Genomic DNA, 19,533 nt, shown 5'->3' with positions numbered 1-19,533 from the left:
TTAGTGCGGCATGCATGTTTTAAAGAAAATTGCTATGGAAAACGCGTACAGCTTTGGTCGCGGAGAAAAATAGGATAGAGAGGATGAAGATGAGGATACCAAAGATTACTGACTATATGAATGGGCATGTAATTAGGATGAAGATGAGGATACCAAAGATTACTGACTATATGAATGGGCATGTAATTAGGATGAAGATGAGGATACCAAAGATTACTGACTATATGAATGGGCATGTAATTAGGATGAAGATGAGGATACCAAAGATTACTGACTATATGAATGGGCATGTAATTAGGATGAAGATGAGGATACCAAAGATTACTGACTATATGAATGGGCATGTAATTAGGATGAAGATGAGGATACCAAAGATTACTCACTATATGAATGGGCATGTAATTTAAATAAGTAAAGAAAAACTAATAAGATAATTTAATTTCTTTGGATGAATTATCAAAACGACATTGTGTGAATATATTTTTTATAGAGGGCGCACTTTTACTTTTTTGATGGATGAAGAATTATGAAATGCGTTTTGTTTGTTTTGTTGATTTTTGTGAATGAAAGTTCAATAAATATGTTTGAATTTTGAAGAGGAACTCCGTAATGGCTGACAAAAAGACTGATAGAGATACCACGAAATGCCAAAAGGTCGAGTCTCAAACAGAAGTCTCGTTTTCCAGAAATCGAGACGGACAACAGAGAAACCCAGGGCTAGGCCACGAGGAGGAAGATGATGATTTGGAATGTTCAGCGGCCACCAGCACCGCAAGAAGAGGGAGGATGGAACGACGACGACTCGAACGCTGTCATAGGCCTAGCCCTGGCAGGGATAGTAACTCTGACAGTGATGAAAATGAGGGGGAGATGAGTAGAAGGAGTTTACGTTGTTATTTTACAGCCAAAACTTCACATAATCCAGAAGAAAATGAAGCAACAACTTCTGATCTTGCAGCGATAGAAGATGAAGCAAAAAGAAGTAAGAAAAAAATTTTTTTGTGTGGATTTTTTTTTCTACTGTAGGCATATTTTTCAGTAGGAAAACTATGGGCTATGGATGGCCTACCCTATAATATTAATATGATCCTTAGACTAGCTACTGTAGGCATATTTTTTAGCTAGGTAATAATACTATTACTACACGGATAACTACACACATTACGATTTAGCCTCTATAGAGTAGGTAGGTCTAATAATAAGTAATAATAGTATAAATACCGAATAAATAGTATAATTTACATAACAAAACAGTTGGTAGGCTAGAGAGTGGTTATTAGTATTATAAATATTGAAGCTCCATAATATATTCTTGTCTATTATTACGTTATATTATTGTAAATGATTAAACTTTGAATAATAGCTGGTACTGGTAAATAAACAATAGAAAGTAACTTTTACTTAGGTAGTAGGTGAAGGTCATTTTACCTATTGATTTCTAATTGTAAGGTCACCTGGCAGAGTTCCAATTATATAAGAATTTCCATGGTCAAAGCAAATTGGTTAATGAATGGTCAAGCAAAACAAGCATGGAATTACTAAAAACCTAAAAATACAGAAATATTGAAAGGATGACAATAAGCCTAACAAATATTGCACTGTCCACCCTTCAAACAATAATAAGAGACAGACACATTAATTAACAGCTAAAAAAGCACGAGTCATTGAAGAGAAAGATAAACAAATGGCTGCTGATGTTATTTTTTATTTCATCATCACCCTAGAGTGACCATACGTCACCATTAACATGGTTGAAAGACATAAAATATACTAGTGTAATATACATGCAAAAATATACAAATAACTAGACAATATTTAGATATTAGTGACAAAACCTTTTGATGAATCTAATTACTGTATCTAATAAAAAAGTTTAAATATTGTTTACCTAGGTTTTGATTGGGTCTGGGATAGGGAGTCTAAATCAACGGCAAGTCATGTGACATTAGATGAACGGGAAGTCAATTTTCATCTGGAATATAGTTGCGGAACGGCCGCATGTCGGGGGACAATGGAAATGGGAGAAGGGCAACATTATTGGGAGATAAAAATGGTATCTTCTGTTTATGGAACGGATATGGTGAGGAAAAAATGTTTTTCATTTATTTTATTGGCACAAACAGTCCAGGATTTGAATCACAACAGTTGACCATAATACCTTAAAGGTGCCCACAATCCCTCAAACAAGTAGTAACATTAACAAGATTTAATTTTAAAAACAATATTTAAGTGTCGATCATGGTATTTTGTAGATGGTTGGCATTGGTACAAAAGAAATTAACTTCAATGATTATAGCCAGACGTTCTGTAGCCTTCTGGGTAATGATAACAACGGTGAAAGTTGCGGATTGTCGTACACTGGAGCGTTCCATTTTGCAGGTTCCACAAATGTGTTTTGTGGAAAGTTTGGCCAGACAGATGTGATTGGTGTACATCTTGACATGTGGAAGGGCACCTTAAGTTTCTATAAAAATGGCCAACGCTTGGGTGAGTTATTTATAAAAGGGCACCTTAAGTTTAAAGATGTATTGTCCCTTTGTCAAATTCAAAAAAAAAAAAAGATTTCGAAAAAAAGTGGGTCATTTTGAAGTATCATAATATTAGTTATTAATTTTCACCAAAAATGAGTCGAAAAAAAAAAATTTAACTTAAATACAGACGTTTTTTGGTTCAAAAAATAACTTTTCTATCAAAACATATCTCATAATGCAAGCGCTTATTTGGCTACTCTGTATGCATAATCATAAAACTTCCTCGCGATCTGTGTGAATACACCTTCTCATCCGTGACCAGTTGTAAACAATCCTAATTTGAATTAGCATCATGCATAATGTATACTCATGGTTTGAAATCTTTGTTTACTTTCGCTCGGGACGATTATTCAGACGAAATGTAATCAAATTAATTTAGCTATTAATTACGTAAAATTGTTGTTTTTGGCTCGAATTTTCGACTTAAGGTGAATAACTTTAATATTACTTTGATATGGCCAATTTAAATTTAGAATATTTTGACCTTCATTTTGATCTTTAAGTAAAAATACTTGGATATCTAGATCTTAACCTCAAAGTTTTGTTCTACAAGTTTGCTAGACTTTTACAAAATTAACCAGAACCCTCAATTTAAACATATTTACAAAACTATATGATTATGATGAAAAATTGAAAAATTTCCCATAATAAACTGCTCCATCAATGTTTTTGAATTCAATTTTTTTAAGGAACGGCAAAAAATGGATTGGTCGGAAAGTCATGGTACCCAATGGTTTGTTCGACCGCTGCTCGCTCAAGCATGCGCTTAGTACAAGCTGTCTCGTATCCCTCAAGTTTACAGTTTATGTGCTGCACAGTTCTACGTAAAAACATACCAGTGGAGAAGAACGTTCTTACTGCGCTGCCTTTCCCACCAGGCCTTAAAAATTACTTGAACGATCGTCTGAGCTGGTTGCTAGGTAGTCAGGTGGATCCAACATCAAATATACCATGCTATAATAAAGGTACACAAACATTATTGACAATTAAAGGGAAATTATATTCGACTGAAGATGGCGAAAAAAGTAAATAAGTTTAAGAAATACCACAAAGTTAAGGTTTGGAAGTATGTGTTTACAGTTCACACTTTTGCGTTACAAATGCTAAAATGAGAAATTGGATGAGAAAGATGGGAGAGGTAGGGCCATATCAAAGTTGATGGGAGGGGGAAGGGTGGTTGAAAAGTGAAGACAGGCCTGCATCGTAACTGCTGAGTGGAAGAGGCAAGGCTGTACAGTGAGTGAGTGAGGAATATTTTAATTTGTTACGATTTTAGCTTTCTGTTGATTTGTAAGTTAACTTTTAAAAAACTATGTACTATGTATTATTTATTCAATTAACTTGTATATAGGAATTTATTATCCAGTTAATATGATCAGCTAAAAATGTAAAAATGTATACAATCAGCAGAGTTATATAGACATTTTTAAAACTCAAAATTTTATTCAAAATCTGTGAATTCTATATTTTCGTAATCAGGAAAATAGTTTTACTCAAATTGATTTAAGGAGTGGCCATAATTGAGAGGTTAGGTTTCACTGCCATGTAAACAGTTTTGGCCTTCCTTGCTTGGTCCTTATCTTCCCTCTAGGACACAACACAAGGACACACCCTCAATGCAAATGTGCCATTGGTTAGATGTAGTGTCCAAATGGTATCCTTTACATAATAATTATGTCTGTCCTTTCCTGCTGTCAATTTTCAATCATTTCATCATTGTTAATATTGGTAAAACTCTTACAATGTTATTTTAATGATGGACAAAATCATTAGTGCAGTTATTTAATAGATGAGAAATGTTTTAACTGTAACATCTTGTGTTTTACCCTAAAAATTGTAAATGATATCCATTCCCTGTTGATATCAGATCCCCAGTTTCAAAGGCCGGTGTATACAATCAAATTAGACAGTGCACATTTTAGTTTGTAAATAATTTAAGTTTTTTAACTTTTTAATGTTCTTAATCTATAAATAGAAAATAGACAATCAATGATTTCAGTATATACAGTACATCGAAAATGAAATGTTAATTATTTTTTCCAATTAATTCAATGTATTTTGTTTGAATTGAACTTTTAAGGTAAATTATAAGGTTTTATCTTCAGGATATTAATGTATAATACAAACACTTTATTTTCATTGACACATGTCAACCACAAGATGGTTACATTTATTGTGTAATAAAATATATTTAAAATCATATCATATATATAGCCTGTTAATTGTTTTGTTGTTATTGTTTTGTCTCTCATTTCATCTTTGTTTGCAGTACTGCACTGTTACTTTCTATATGGCTAAAATTCCAATAGTTTTGTTTTGGAAATGTTGGACTTTTTAAAATGGTGAGATAGTACACCTGGTAGTATACAGCTAGTGGACCCTCTAGTTGTATAATACCTCTATGTTCCTTCCACACTTCTATCATTGTTGTCTCCAATAAGAGTGCATTTAAACCAGCTGTAGCACCGCAAAAAAAGACAAGTTAAATAATATCGACGTAAAAAAACTCAAAAGGAGACTCAAATCACTGTGGATGTAAATGTGATATTTATTTTCTTTAATTAATAAGATTTTTTTTAATGAACATCAAATTTATGACTTTGTATGCACTGATAAATTGTTAGTGTAAAATTTGACTATTATCCCTGCTTGTCATCTGAATGTAGATACGACGCGATAACTCCTTCCCGACACGCCTGCTTCGAGATAAAACACCAGTGCCACGCCTTACCTGTAACAATAAACGAGAGGCAATATTAAAGTACAGTATCTGAGCACAGACCAGATACAAAAACATAATTTTCTAGTGTGGCCAGTATATATTTACCATGATATCTTCCAGTAACTTCTCTGCTTCTTGTGGGCTGTCGCATTGACTATAAGCCTGAAAACAAGAACAGAAATCATAATATAAACCATCTATCATTCAAACTTGTCAGGTGAGTCAAATCTTAAAGTACTGTATATCCATTGGCAGATCAAAATAGTAAAACTAATGTTCTAATTAGAGAGGTTTCGCAACGCAATGAATACGTCACGCACATGTATTCGTTTTTGCAAAAATCGAGGGCGCCGTCGATCTAAAAAAAAATGTGACTGCGGTAAATTCGAAGCGCAGCAGGTACGAGTTGCTTGGCTGCCTAGGCCTAGCGTAACATAAAAGCGAGTGAGCACTTTAAAAACTGCTATTTATCAAAACCGACTTGTTATTTTAGCAAATTACTTTTAGTAAATTACTTTCAATAAATCTATAATTATATTATAATCATGAATCATTCCTGATTCAAATGCAAAATGTGGAAAATAATAAAAAAACTATACTCGTTTTGTAGTTACGAATATGATATGTGATATTCGTCAACACAAATACGCTTTACGAATATGAAATGGGGATCAGCTTAAAAGTTTCATAAATGTATGACGTTTTCGTTATCGTAGCGTTGCGAAACCTCCCTATTATATCTAACTGTATTTTTTATTTAGCAGCACGTCCTGGAGCAGATGACTTCCTTCTTGGGTCTGGCATGTATGCTGGTAAGTATTTATTGAATAAACATAAAGTTCTACTTATTTCTGAAAACATAATGTGGCCTGGCATATAATATTTTCTTTCTATATATAGGTGCTTGGAAATAAAGTAATAGTGGTGGAGCCTGAATGGAATCAAAATAAAGATGAAGATGTTTGACCTGCAGTAACAGCTGTGGAGATGGATACTCTGCTACTACTGCTTGTGCAATTTCCGGGCTGACATTACGAAATTGTTGTATCTGCTGCCGCCACAGTCGTAACAAGCCTTTTCCGTCTTTGCCAATCTTCACACCACCGGCCCATTCGGTATCAACGTGAAAAGAAAATGTTGCTTTGTCCCGTTCTCGTCTATGAAGAAGAGAAATAAGAAGCGAAATCCATGGTTAGTATGTATAAGAGAAATCTTAATAGGTAATTTGAGACATAATAAATAAGTACAATATTTTATTATCTGATTTTAAGCAGAAAATCTGAATTAAAATGTTAACATTATGTTTACTTGAAAGGAGTTTCAGCAACAGCCTTTGTGTACATAGCAACCATATCACCAAGCTCCGTTGTGGTTTCTATCATTTTTAGAATGCAGCCTTCTTGCAGCTGCAGATCAACTAAGGCCTGTAAATCAAAATGAAATGTAAGTATATGACTGCCGGATGAAGATTCAATAAAGTAGATGTATAAGAGCTTAACAGCCACAGGTTTATCAAAGAATTACAGTAGAAAACTGGATTGGGTAACAGTGAGCTATTTGCCATCTAGGAAGACTTATTACAACATGAAGGATTTAAAGTCACGTTGATCATTGTACTCGGTTACATTACCTCCTCTACCTCCAGCCTGGTTACACAATTTGTAATGTCTTCAACTTTCTTAATTTTCTTCGTCTTTGTTTGCTTGGTTGACGCATCCGTACCAAGACATGCAGCTCGGAAATTACGATTCTGTAAAGTCTTTTGGTGTCTTATACCAAAATGAGAGAAATAATAAACATTAACAGGTATGTCCTTTTAAGCCGAAACCTGAGCTTTCTATTTATTTATTGACAGTTTAATAGTATTTGTTTTTTAAAGTGATATATTAGTAGTCTTACCTAAAATATCGTTCCATAGCTATTGTAACCATAGTAACAGTCTTTTCTGGGTATTTTTTCTTTGCCTCTTGGGCAAATGACCTAAGGTCATCACTGTCGCAGCAACCAATTGATTTTTCTTTGCGATAATTACTGATCATTTCAACAAAATCACTGGTTGGTATAACAATGAGTATTACGTCTTCTTGTGTTTGTGTTGTAAAGCTCTGTAACTGCAAGAAAGATGTTATTTAAATACAGACATTTGGCACACTCCTATATTAAGGGGGAAATAATATATGTTTAAACACTACAGCCAACTACTATAAAGGGGTTCTGTATACAACAGAATCTCTCCTTTGGTATACATCTATTCAGGGGACATTCCTACTGAAAGGCGACAACAAGGAGAAATATTATGTTTTAAGAACTATGTTCAATTCCTATTAATGACACACTTTGTCGTAAAGTAGTCTCAATTGGGATTTTGTATAAAGTAGAACCATTCCAATTAATAAGACAGTTCCATTAATACTGTATGCAGAGAAAAGACTTGATAATATAATAAATGAAATGATACCACTACAAAAACTTGACAGAATAGCCTTCTTGTGGCAAAACCTATGGATAACGTCGAGATGTACCACCAGTACCTGTAAATCATCCATGAGTTGATGGTCAATGTTGTCTCTTGTCCAAGATATTGTGTTTGTCATTGGTTGTGCTCTTAGTTCCGTTTTACATTCCAAGCTTTGCAGCTTAGCCAGAACTTCACCACCACCACTGCTCTCTAGTACAGCTGGATCCACCAGTGCTGTGACATACTACGTTAATGTTCATAAAGATATACATTTGTAAAGTTTAAAATGTCATTATCCCCAGGATGAGGATAAGCCTGTGCTTCATTATGAGGGTTAAGGTGTTGCTTAATTAGTTATTACTGGTGCAGGACTTTATCTAAGTTTTGTTTCTTTGAGTTGAATTAGTGATTGAAATGCATATATACAAATACTGTACCTTCATGCATTCTTCAGGACGACTGGATTTTTTAAGCTCTTGCAATGCCTACGGAAAAAAAAATTCAAAATGAGGATAAAGAGAGCGAATAGAAACTGCGAATAGAAAATAGATTGGTGAGAGTTAATTGTGGAAGACACATTAATAAGATATTTTGACAGAATTATCTTGAATTTACCTTTCTTTTTGCAAGTTCTTTTGCCTTTTCTGTCTTCTTTTCCAACCTTTCTTTCTGTTTCTGGGCTTTACGTTCCTGAAATTTAACAAAAACAAAGTCATGTCTTCAATATAAATATCAGATTATTGATTCCGATAAATTATTGGAAATGGAAACCATATTAACTTACCAATGCTTCCTGCTTATGTTCAGCAATTTCTTCCGCCGACCGATTCTTCCGTGATTTCGATGACGAGGATGATACAGATGAGACCACACTGGACACACTGTCTAACGTTTCTTGTGAATCGGACACGGTCATGGAGTCCACGCTTTCGTAACTAAATTGTTCAGACGACCGATAGTCTTCGTAATTTCCTTCGGATGGTTTTTTGTAGGAAATGGATGCAATGTCAAACACATTTGCTCGATTGTTATTATCAGTAACTTTTGCCCTTTGACCTCTTATCCTATTCAAAAGTTCAATTGTATTATTGGATTCATCATCACTACTTGAAAGAGATATAGGGCTCCCTCTATGGTCTGAATTATAAACTGCACTCATTTCCGATGGATGCCTTGTTAAGTCAATGTTTGCTAATATATCTTTTTGTTTAAACTTGTTATCTGAAACTGTGATAGTTTGTCTGTCTGAGGTTTTCCTTCTGTCTGGGGTTTTCCCCCTTCCACAATTCAGCTTTGTTGGACTAACGGCTATATTCTCTACTGAGAATTCAGCATGAGTTCTTACAAACTTTACTGAACTGGTTTCTCTGTCGGTCAGTTGTCTTTTTAATTTTCTGGTTTCAGTTGATTTTAATGAATGAATTTTAATATCAGGAAGATCTTTCAAATCATCATCATCATCGCGATCAATTCCATAATTGTTGTCAATATTTCTTGTATTATTTTCCTTCTGCAATTCCTCTATGAAACCATTCAGAAACTAATAAAAAAAAAAGATCCCAGTATGTCAGTACTAAACAATCTGTATTATTACCCTCAATATACAATGGTTGTATTTGTAATAATTGCAACAGCATGCCAGCAATTCCCGTTTGAGAGTTGGTTCACCTGAGTTAAACTACTATTATCAATAGACCAACTATCAACCAATCAGATGACATGAATTTAAGCATGTGGTATTTATTATTAATAATATTCAATTAAAAAAATATATATATATTATTATTAATATTATGTTATGATGGCCAATAATACTTAATTATTATTTAATTAATTCTTTTGCTGTTATTATGTGACATCACATGGCACCCATCATTACGAGCATAAACTCACTACTACCTATTATACTTTCTGAGACAAGTTTTGTACTAGGCCCCAGACCAACAGAGAGCGGGCCTACGACTACTACTAAGCTAATACTACGGCCTAGTAGCTAGGCTAAAGTAGTGTCACTCTCTAGCTAGCATAACAGTTTAGTAAAAACTAAACTTACATTCCCATCAAATATCCTGTTGATTGTTTCTTCAACATTAGACGTAATAGACAGGTCACGTCTAATGTCATCTTTTGAAACGTCTGGGCAAACATGGTAAACTTGCTCCACCTGTTCTTTTAAAGAATTATTCAGAAATGCCATTTTCTGTGAACAACAACACACACACATGGATGATGGATGAAAGCGGTGTCAAATAAAACTGACCTTGTATTTTGATTGAATCTCGGGCGGCGGGAAGCTTAGCGGGAAATGTTCACGGTCCACTGAACACCAAACAACACAACAATTGGTGGCGCTCTAGTGCCATGTGCCTTTGGTTATTTCCTTTTTTTTTGTGGTTAGGTGTCAAAGCATTTCATTCAAAACATTTTATTCAAAACATTCAATTCAAAACATTTCATTCAAAACATTTCATTCAAAACATTCAATTCAAAGCATTCAATTCAAAACATTTCATTCATATATCACGCCATTCAATTCATATCGATGCATTTCATTCACATATCGCGTCATAAAATTCATATCATCGAAATGTTGCGTAAACGGCGTTCCATAGAAGATCTTTGGTGGCAGAGGTGTACAGAAAATTAGAAGACCTGAAAGTAAAAAATAGGAGCATTGGGAGATGGCAGGAGAACCTAAAATATTTCTGTCAGATGTCCACATTGAATACAAGCATAATAATAAATCAGAATTTCAACGTAAACATCTTAAAAACCTCACTATTTAAAGTAGTTTAGGCCCAGGCAGGCCTTGCCCTCTGCTGGGTAGTACTTTCTACTAGAATACCTACTGTACTGTCTGTACTGTGTACCAGCACCAGGCAAAGCCCGTATGATACAGTTTTAGACTAGGGCCAGGCCTAGATAGAGTACAGGACTAGGTAGGCCCATGCCCTACTATACTACAGCTTCAAGGGGTGCAAAGATTGTGCTCAGATCCACAATTTAATCGTGGAAACACAAACTTAATGATACTTTTAACAACAATGTTCATTCGTTGTTTTTGTAGTTCCTTTCGCAAATTACTTAAATTCCACTTTATTTCGTCTTATCAATTGCTCTTAATAAAAGCAGTCATTTAATTATATTTAAAAAAAATTATTTTTATGTTTTAATCTGACAATAATAATAATATTCACTTTGTATCTATATTTATATGTTTCTTTGTTATACGACATAGTTATATCTGTATTTTATCAAATATTATACGGTCTAACAGTACAAAAAAAATACTGTAAAATAAACTACCGTATTGAATTCCTAAATTCATAGTTGTATTATTTGTAGGATTGGAACAAGATTTGAGTATCTTATTCCTGATGAAACTGATTGTTCAAGAGGTGCTTGTCATGCATCAGTGCACATGGACGAAGATGGTGACTGAAGTAACAAGACGAAAATCACCAGTTAACAAAGACTGCATCATTATAGGTAATTGATAATAACTAGTGTCACCCAGGCAGCTCCCTGCTCCGACTCAAAACAATTTCATAGTTAATTATGATGTTTTTAAGACAATTTATAAAAATATTGCAATTTATATTAGCTAGTATTACCATGGCAGCATTTGCAAATGTTAAGCTTTGAACTGTTTTTGAAAATAAAAAGGAGATTTCTAGATTAATGTAAATATATGTTTTCTTTTACAAAGTAATTTAGCGATCCTAATTACAAAGCTATTAAAGGTGAACAGAAATAAAGCCGACTAAATTCTAAAACAAAACTATTTGTTTTATCGTGAAGATGTTGGTGTTCAAGTTTTAGAGACTTGCCTGCCGCGTAACATTGATAGAAATTGTAACAATGAAGAAATGTGTAAACCTATCATTCGGGAGCTGAACTGGAAAAAAGACAAACAAGGTACAGGCTGAAATATCTCAAATTGGCATAATTTTCTAAACCATCCTCGATCTTTAGTAATCAATCTTTCAATCTGTCAAAAAAGATGTCCAATGATTAGCATTAAGCTCTATGTACACCATTAAACTAGTTTGCCAAAAAGTGTGATGTGCCCAAATATGGTAGTGATATGATTAAATATGGTAGTGATATGACATCATCATATCCATATTTGGGCATATCACGTTTTTGTCACATAAACTTTGATAGTGTGGACAGAGCTTAATGTTTTAAAGGTAGAGGGTTCCACAGCATCTGTCAAACAGTATTTGTCCCTTCCGTGCTCATTGTTTTCTTCCAATGTAATTCACATTCTTCATTTTCTTCATATCCTTCCTAATGTTTTTCATAACCACAATTTTTTTTTTTTAAGGGACTAAGATGAATGACTCAACAGAAAGCACCAGTCAATTTGATTGGCTCGTGGAGGAGCTAGATCTTTTGTCAAATGTTGATTTTATCATCGCAGCTGATGGTGATTGGCCATTTCTATTGCTATTTCAACTTGACTTTCTTGTAGTGTTAATCTCAAGTGTGGATTAATAGGATTAATATGATCAGTCTCAACAATAATCTCTTCACAAATTGAACAGTGCTCCATTTTATGTAACCTTTCATTCACCTCTCAACTCCTGTTGGTTTCGAAAATATTTAACTCATAACAACAAGTTATAAATCCCTTAAAATAGAGATAATCCATTTAACAAGACTATACGGTTGCTGAATCCAAATAAAAAACAACCAATCACAAAAGCTGAATTTGAAATACAAAAGTTGACCTCAAATTCAAGAAGCACTTTACATGATCAGTTGTGGAACGTCAATAGGCAGACTTGTTTTTTTTGCCACCACGGTCACAGCAACCATCGACATATCTGGCGTTTATACAAAGATGGTAGGATGATATATTATTAGACAAGAAAATCTGACATATTTAGCATGGAATTGAGATTGTATTGATTTATGTGTTTTTTCATGTTTTCTTTGTGGGTTTCTTCTAGCACTTTTAGAACAAGCCAAACATACATGTTCGTGTACATGTGATGTCATTTGGTTTTTGACCAATCATTTTCAGCCATGAAAGTTTACAGCGACCTCAAGTGTTATGCAATGTTTCAAATTTGTACTCGTCAAACTTTATGATTATATTCTGCAAATAGGAAATTGTTTACCAAAGTTCTGTATATATATATATATATATATTTATTTTTTTGTTAATAGGAATACAGTTTGCTGGTTGTGCTACTGTTGGTATTACTTGCCAGCATTTTAAGTAAGTGTAATTAAATTAAAATAGTTAATCGATATAATGGTAATGTGGGGATAAGGTGCTCATCTACTAATTCCAAGAATCTAGGTATAAGTGTTGTTAGATTCAAAATATCACATTTTGTCCTTAGATGTTGAAGCATACTATCGCATCTGCTACTATACGAATTGGTCGCAGTACAGATCGGCAGATGTAGCCAAATTTGTGCCTGAATACATCGATCCTGATTTGTGTACCCACATTGTGTACGCGTTTGCAAATATAGGGTACGACAACTGCCTCCAGGAAAGTGAAAGGAACGAAGAGTCCTCACCTTGGGGTTATGGCATGTACCATAGGGTGACATTTTTTTGCATATTTTTTTATTTAGGTATAATATACAAATTTACAAAAAGCAGACATATTGTAGTACAAAGATTGAAACATTAAAAATGATGGACCAAAATAGACAAGTTCACAGGAAATATACACATAAAAATAAAATGTAACTGTACTGCAAGGTTATTATTATTGTGTTACTTATTAATAGTTATTTATTTAGTACTTTTGGAAATGAAAAAGAAATAAATAATATCATAAGTTGTGGACACTGGACACTTTTAATAGAGAGCAGTCTTGCAAGCAATTGAAATGTGTGTCTCCTGGTTAGATAGGTATGTAATTAAATATACTGAATGCTGATTTAAGTTAATTTTTTTAAATTTCCAATTTTTAGGTGGTTAGTATGTATTACCAGAATCCGTCACTAAAAGTTTTGTTGGGCGTTAGTGGCGGGACATTTGGCACCTTAGGATTTACGAGAATGGTGGCCACCTCAAACACACGGCAACAATTCATAACAAACAGTATTACATTTCTGAGAGAACATGGTTTTGACGGTTTGGACATTGACTGGGAGTACCCTGCAGACGATGGTAGCCCACTAGAAGACAAACAGCGTTTTACACTCCTAGTTCAGGTAATTACAATCCACAACATTTTAAACTACAAGTACTACCAGCTTGTAGCTTCACATAAAATAACAAAACTCAAACTCTGTACATACACACTGTGCAGACTACCTACGAAGTGCTACACGCACATTTAATGTTAATTGTGCTATTTACAATTTTAGGAAATGAGAGTAGCATTTAATGCCGAAGCAATTCGTACTGGAAAAGTGCCCCTCCTATTGACAGCAGCAGTCGCAGCCGGAGAATCTAAGATTGACAGAGGATATGAAGTTGCTAAATTAGCAAAGTAAGTCACAAGTAGTATGTACTAGTAAGTGCCCCAGATTGGAATAATAGCATAATTGGAATCATTATAGCACATTGTAAGGGAATACAAATTTCTATTTTAACAATCTTTTAATGAAAGGTTTTTAAAAACATTGAATTTCAGGGAACTAGATTGGGTAGGACTTGTATCTTACGATCTTCATGGCAGCTGGGATTCAACCGTTGGACATCACAACGCCCTCTATTCACACGATTCATCTGCCAACAACAGAAAACTTACAATTGTATGTAACATTTAAAGTACTTGCTTTGTTAACTTGATATTACTTTTAAAAACTACTCGATATGTGAATTTACCGTACATTTTATCATTATTACAAAAAGATATGGGCAGCAGAAAAGTGGCTTAATGCTGGAACACCAAGAAACAAACTTGTGATTGGCTTGGCTACATATGGAAGGTCATTTAGACTGAGCAATTCATCAGAAACAAGTTTAGGGTCTGCAGCAAACGGTGGTGGAGATCAAGGCAAACACACAAGAGAGGCAGGATTCTTGTCGTACTATGAGGTGTGTCATTAGTTACATCTCAGTGCCTCAATAATATCTATCATTAAAATTAAGTTAATCATACTATAATGCACATAATTTAAAAGAAATTGTGCCGTAAGGCTTTTAAATCATCTGTTTCACTGAGGTTACACACATGTATTTGAATGCCTGTCCCACTAATATATTGGTCCACTATCATATACAAATATTCTGTAAATACGGAATTGTTTATACATCACATGTTTTACCTGTATCATGAAAGTCTATGATATAAAGATTCACATGTGAAACACATGAGATTTGCATGATTCGGGACTAATTTAAATACACTACTGAGGATTGGCTGCCTGTTGTACCATAAAAGCTGTTCATCATTTTTTTTTTTTCAAAACCATTATTGTTTATGTTGTTTCAGATTTGTCAAATGATATCAAGCGGTGGTACGTCTGTGGATAGTCCGTCTGCGGAAAGTCCGTCAATTGCCGCACCATACGCTTACAAGGGAAACCAATGGGTTGGCTATCATAATCAAGATAGCTTTAGAACTATTGTAAGTTGAACAGTAATTTCTTTAGTATAAATTTTATTTTATATAAGAAAATAAATTGAAAATAAAGGAATATTTTAAAGACTTATTTAAATTGATTTCAAATATTGTATTTACACAATTCCAGCTCCAGGGTATAAAATCTCAAGGATTAGCTGGTGCGATGGTTTGGTCTCTAGATCTAGATGACTTCTCTGGTAGAGGGTGTGGTCAAGGGAAGTACCCACTGCACAATGTCATCAAACAGGAGCTTGATGAACAAGGTACAGTTGACCTCAGGTTTGGTCTTGGCTACAGGGTCAGTTTTGAAAAATGACCATCACTGAATCCATGAAACGTATTCTCCTATAGGCTGGTGGAACCTAATTTCCGGTAATCATTTTAAAACTAAACACTGCAGGGCATATCATTGTTTCCATTCACTACTCTCTCCATCATTTTTATGAGCACCACTTCACAACTACTATTATATCAACATTGTTTGTTTTCTTAAATATTTCGTTTTCTATATCTAGGAGGATGTTTTAATATACTGTAGGTAGATATGAAATTGAAACTCTATCTTCCCTCTCCCTATGATATTAATATACTAATTTCTGACACTAGGTCCGTCACCAGTCGTACAACCACCGCCACTAGCAGTAGGGGCCGATATGGGAAAATAATCGTCTAGGAGTCGTCCAATTCGAGGTCATCGCTTTCTACACACCCCATGCCAACACTTTCGTTTTGACCGGGAGCACTGTATGACACTAAAACAAATGACTAAGTAGTACCTGGGAGTTTTTGGTTCACCTCTGAGTTGAACTACTACAAACACTGGTGACAGCAGTATTATCAATAGACCAACTATCAACCAATCAGATGACATGAATTTAAGCATGTGGTATTTATAATAATAATATTCAATAAACAACTGACTTAAAAGATCTAGAAAACGAAGACCTAAGATATCTTAGTTTTCTAGATCTAGAAAACTAAGATTTTTTTTAGTGGTGGGTTGTACCATTATATCAAGAATAATGTATGTTTTGTTTAGTGACTTTTTAATGGTTAGATTAGATTAGTCTATTACCACTAAAGGGGGTTTATTTCTAAGATGTGGATGAGATTTTCAGTAAACAATTTTAGAATTTTCTGGTGGTACACATGTATACACAATTACAGTATACAGTATAAAGAAATCTTTAAGCTCTTGTAACTATTTTTAGTTGATTTTACAACCAGACTATTTAGTGTTATTTAGTATTAAATAGTTTCAGTGATTTTTTTAAAGAATGTGCTTGAGTGTACATATTTAGCATATTACATTATGTAATAAACAAATAAATGTTAAGGTATTATAAGCTATTTATGAAAAAGGGGTATTACTATCCTCCATTTATTTTCTCACAAATGCATTAAAAATCAAGGTAAAATACAATTTCTTTTTTTATTTATTTATTCTTTTTTTTTTAGTAATTGGCCAGATTAATTTATAGATATATTGTCTCCCTGAAAAAAAATAAATCTTTTTTTGGATCGAAAAAAAAGTTTTTACCTAAAAAACTGTAATTTAAAGCAAAAAATAGTCAAATTGGTTGTCATTTTATAAGTGAAAACCTTAATTTTTTCAGGTTTTTTTTTCTATAAACGTGATTAACTTTATTAAAACTACAAAATAATCTATTCAATGTCTGATTTTATTAATTTTTATTTTTCATGTTTTTGGGGCCCTGGGGGACAATACATCTTCAATTTCAAATTACTTAATACTAGAGGGTTTGCTCGCTTCGCTCGCTCCCCCTCTAGGATGTACACGATGGTTCTCGGAATGATAATGAATCGGGTAAAAAGGTTTTAGAAGGATTTTATCCATTATACTGTATTAGTTATTACTGAAATGCTTAATTGATACTCATAACACTAAACCTACTCTGTTTCACAGACGTGTCTTAGATGATTAATAACATTTTAAAGTATATTGTTTAATGTTTGGTAGGGCCCTTGTAGGGCGGAGGTGGGGAAGCAGAGTTCATTTGAGGGGTGTTTATTCGAGGGATACTTTTAATTTTTTTTTGTAGGCCTAATCATATGGTAACATTTATAATCAAATAAAATCCTCTAATTGATATATGGTAAATTGTAAATAACAGTCCGATGAATTCTATTACAGGTATAATTGTGTTATAAATGTGATGAATTGAGTATTGAGGGCGCTGCGTAGTCATTCTGTAATTGGAATACAGCTGACACTGTGTGATAAAAGACCGTGCGTAAGCAGAGCGGGTCTTTTGTTCGTTTTGTTGGCTCTCGCTATGTTACTACAGTTTTGGTTGAGAGTTTGTTTAAGCTATTGATATGTTCTTATTTTGTAAGTACTAAGCTTAACTTGTATATATAAGCAACTGATTTACCATATGTTAACTATAATCATGCTTACGATTAATGAAACTTGCATTTACAATATTTATCTTAGTTTTGCTCAGTCGGAAGTATAATAATCAGGAGTTGTTATCTTGTTATCACGAGTTGATGCTGTGTCATACATACGTTGGTGTTGATAACTTGAGGTACTATTATATTGTGATTGTTCGTTGTTGTATTAGTGTTGTGAATTATTACATTATTACTTATTGTTATAATTGACTGTTAGATACAGTGGCAATTGTTATTTGTTATTCGTATTTTGCAGGGCTTGAATCTTATATCTTGAATCTCGAATTCTTGTACCTGAAATGACTTATGTCTATGTAATAATTTGATGTTGAAGTACAATATATACGAAACTAATAAAATCGCACTGAAGGAAAGAAACCAAGTGTTTTCTCCTCTTTATTTGTTCGGACCACGACAAACTTGGCGCTGCGAGCAGGGTACCAAGCATCAAGCATCAAGATCGAAGAGGACCAGTTACCGGAATCTAGGCTCTCAAGTTATGAATGGAGATAAGAAGATAAGAACATTGATACTTATATATGAATGTGTAGATTATAATTTAACATTTGGGAAGTTGACCATATAATTTAAATTGATAATTCTAATAATTGGTGTGACATGTGTGACATACAATACTCTTGCTTGGAATTATAATCATTGAAAAGTGTGGATCTGTTAAAATATATTGTTGATATGTTATCTGTGATCAATTGTTTATATAGTACCTTATAGATTGGTTTATGAATGATCATTGTTCGTATATTCTTGATTTAAACTCGTTATATCATCTGTGTATATTAATATGGCGAAAGCTGAGAAACCCGATACTGAGACCACAGGAATTAATAGTATGATTGCTGCGCTTACTGATGTGTTGAAAGGTGTGGGTGTTCAAAAAGTTCCTCCTCCTATTAAGTTGGCTAAATTTAGGGGTCGTCCAAAATCCCCTGGGGATGTCACGTTGCGGGAATGGCTCGAAGATTTTGAGACATATTGTACACATTATAATCTAGGTGGGGACGTAAAATATGATGCCCTAGTAAGTCACTTGGGGGGATCGGCTAAAGACGAAGTACATTACCAAATGTCCATATTGGGTAAAGGCAAAAATGTTAAAAAGGCCATTCAAGTGTTACAGACTACCTTTTCTCCAGATGAATCCGTATCGGCTTTAAATACTTTGTTTTATTCTCGTAATCAGTTGGATTATGAAAGTGTGGCCGAATATAGTTTAGAGTTAATGAAAATTTATTCGCGATTATTGGAAGCTTCTTTCCCCAATGAACAGAATGCTCTCAAACATTTACAGGACTCCACACTCAAACAGAGATTGGTAGAAGGGGTACGGGATCCACTCGTTAGGCGTGAAATGCGCAGAATTGAATTGGCGTCTAGGGGTAAATCCTTTATGGAAATGAGGGAGGAAGTTCTTGAATTGTTTAAAGGCGAGACATCACGGGGTTATAGACCGAAAGTTCAGGGTGTAGATTTTCCAACAAATTCTTATTCAAACCAATCTGAAAATTGTGAAATTAAAAAGGAGTTAAAGGTTCTTAAACAACAGCTAGATCAACTTCAACAGAGTTTATGTAAGTTTTCCCAAAATACTACTAATAATTCTTTTAATAGAAGTGGGCCCCGTCGTTGTTTTAATTGTGGACAATTTGGTCATAATAGAGATAATTGTGAAATGCCTCCAGGTCTCTGCTGGGAATGTAAAAAGGTCGGCCACTTTGCTGCAAAATGTCCAAGTAGAGTTAGGAAGTCAAAGCCCGAACCATCTACAGATAATCATAATCTAGGTTCTGTTCAAATTCCGGTTGTTTCTGTGGAAGATAAAATTATTCCCCCTAATGAT

The 19,533-nt window shown here is 34.0% G+C and overlaps 5 protein-coding genes across 6 annotated transcripts in view; 4 read left to right on the top strand and 1 right to left on the bottom strand.

The window, feature by feature from the left end:
- Window positions 1–504: 504 nt before the first annotated feature.
- LOC140045516 (SPRY domain-containing SOCS box protein 3-like) lies at window positions 505–4,700 on the top strand. Its single transcript, XM_072090458.1, has 4 exons — window positions 505–982; window positions 1,893–2,080; window positions 2,253–2,487; window positions 3,221–4,700. The coding sequence occupies exons 1-4, from the start codon at window positions 610–612 to the stop codon at window positions 3,562–3,564; spliced, it is 1,140 nt and encodes a 379-aa protein (XP_071946559.1). The 5' UTR covers window positions 505–609; the 3' UTR covers window positions 3,565–4,700.
- Window positions 4,701–5,066: 366 nt separating this feature from the next.
- LOC140052242 (uncharacterized) lies at window positions 5,067–9,948 on the bottom strand. The gene is made up of 11 exons (XM_072097711.1): window positions 9,765–9,948; window positions 8,496–9,251; window positions 8,327–8,401; window positions 8,149–8,196; window positions 7,785–7,955; window positions 7,153–7,364; window positions 6,884–7,022; window positions 6,562–6,677; window positions 6,221–6,410; window positions 5,359–5,415; window positions 5,067–5,262 (listed from the first exon to the last, which is right to left on the bottom strand). Exons 1-11 carry the CDS (start codon window positions 9,933–9,935, stop codon window positions 5,152–5,154), a joined length of 2,046 nt encoding a protein of 681 aa, XP_071953812.1. The 5' UTR covers window positions 9,936–9,948; the 3' UTR covers window positions 5,067–5,151.
- A 381-nt stretch (window positions 9,949–10,329) lies between these two features.
- LOC140052565 (uncharacterized) lies at window positions 10,330–12,211 on the top strand. The gene is made up of 4 exons (XM_072098178.1): window positions 10,330–10,468; window positions 11,057–11,200; window positions 11,513–11,629; window positions 12,042–12,211. The coding sequence occupies exons 1-4, from the start codon at window positions 10,393–10,395 to the stop codon at window positions 12,209–12,211; spliced, it is 507 nt and encodes a 168-aa protein (XP_071954279.1). The 5' UTR covers window positions 10,330–10,392.
- A 178-nt stretch (window positions 12,212–12,389) lies between these two features.
- The window catches only part of LOC140052104 (probable chitinase 10), a 39,404-nt gene continuing 32,260 nt past the window's right edge, over window positions 12,390–19,533 (top strand). For both annotated transcript variants that reach the window (XM_072097539.1, XM_072097515.1), the window contains exons 1-2: window positions 12,390–12,563; window positions 12,890–12,941. In XM_072097539.1, coding sequence (XP_071953640.1) covers window positions 12,471–12,563; window positions 12,890–12,941 — 145 coding nt within the window. In that variant the 5' untranslated portion in view covers window positions 12,390–12,470. The remainder of the gene's footprint in view (window positions 12,564–12,889; window positions 12,942–19,533) is intronic.
- LOC140045255 (chitotriosidase-1-like) lies at window positions 14,156–16,444 on the top strand. The gene is made up of 6 exons (XM_072090089.1): window positions 14,156–14,160; window positions 14,322–14,442; window positions 14,543–14,728; window positions 15,126–15,260; window positions 15,385–15,520; window positions 15,864–16,444. Exons 1-6 carry the CDS (start codon window positions 14,156–14,158, stop codon window positions 15,920–15,922), a joined length of 642 nt encoding a protein of 213 aa, XP_071946190.1. The 3' UTR covers window positions 15,923–16,444.

Source organism: Antedon mediterranea, chromosome 1, assembly GCF_964355755.1.
Source record: "Antedon mediterranea chromosome 1, ecAntMedi1.1, whole genome shotgun sequence".
NCBI classification, from domain to species: Eukaryota; Metazoa; Echinodermata; class Crinoidea; order Comatulida; family Antedonidae; genus Antedon; species Antedon mediterranea.
This window is presented reverse-complemented; position numbering and strand designations above follow the sequence as displayed.

Bases quoted from the DNA above. Each gene is read 5' to 3' on its own strand.
- LOC140045516 (XM_072090458.1), top strand. From the start codon at position 610: ATGGCTGACAAAAAGACTGATAGAGATACCACGAAATGCCAAAAGGTC. The intron at 2,081-2,252 runs GTGAGGAAAAAA...GGTATTTTGTAG, and splicing joins CTGTTTATGGAACGGATATG to ATGGTTGGCATTGGTACAAA. The intron at 2,488-3,220 runs GTGAGTTATTTA...AATTTTTTTAAG, and splicing joins TAAAAATGGCCAACGCTTGG to GAACGGCAAAAAATGGATTG.
- LOC140052242 (XM_072097711.1), bottom strand. From the start codon at position 9,935: ATGTGTGTGTGTTGTTGTTCACAGAAAATGGCATTTCTGAATAATTCT. The intron at 9,252-9,764 runs GTAAGTTTAGTT...TTTTTTTATTAG, and splicing joins ACAGGATATTTGATGGGAAT to TTTCTGAATGGTTTCATAGA. The intron at 8,402-8,495 runs GTAAGTTAATAT...GTTAAATTTCAG, and splicing joins AACATAAGCAGGAAGCATTG to GAACGTAAAGCCCAGAAACA.
- LOC140052565 (XM_072098178.1), top strand. From the start codon at position 10,393: ATGGCAGGAGAACCTAAAATATTTCTGTCAGATGTCCACATTGAATAC. The intron at 11,201-11,512 runs GTAATTGATAAT...TTTATCGTGAAG, and splicing joins CAAAGACTGCATCATTATAG to ATGTTGGTGTTCAAGTTTTA. The intron at 11,630-12,041 runs GTACAGGCTGAA...TTTTTTTTTAAG, and splicing joins CTGGAAAAAAGACAAACAAG to GGACTAAGATGAATGACTCA.
- LOC140045255 (XM_072090089.1), top strand. The intron at 15,261-15,384 runs GTAAGTTGAACA...ACACAATTCCAG, and splicing joins AAGATAGCTTTAGAACTATT to CTCCAGGGTATAAAATCTCA. The intron at 15,521-15,863 runs GTACAGTTGACC...TTCTGACACTAG, and splicing joins ACAGGAGCTTGATGAACAAG to GTCCGTCACCAGTCGTACAA.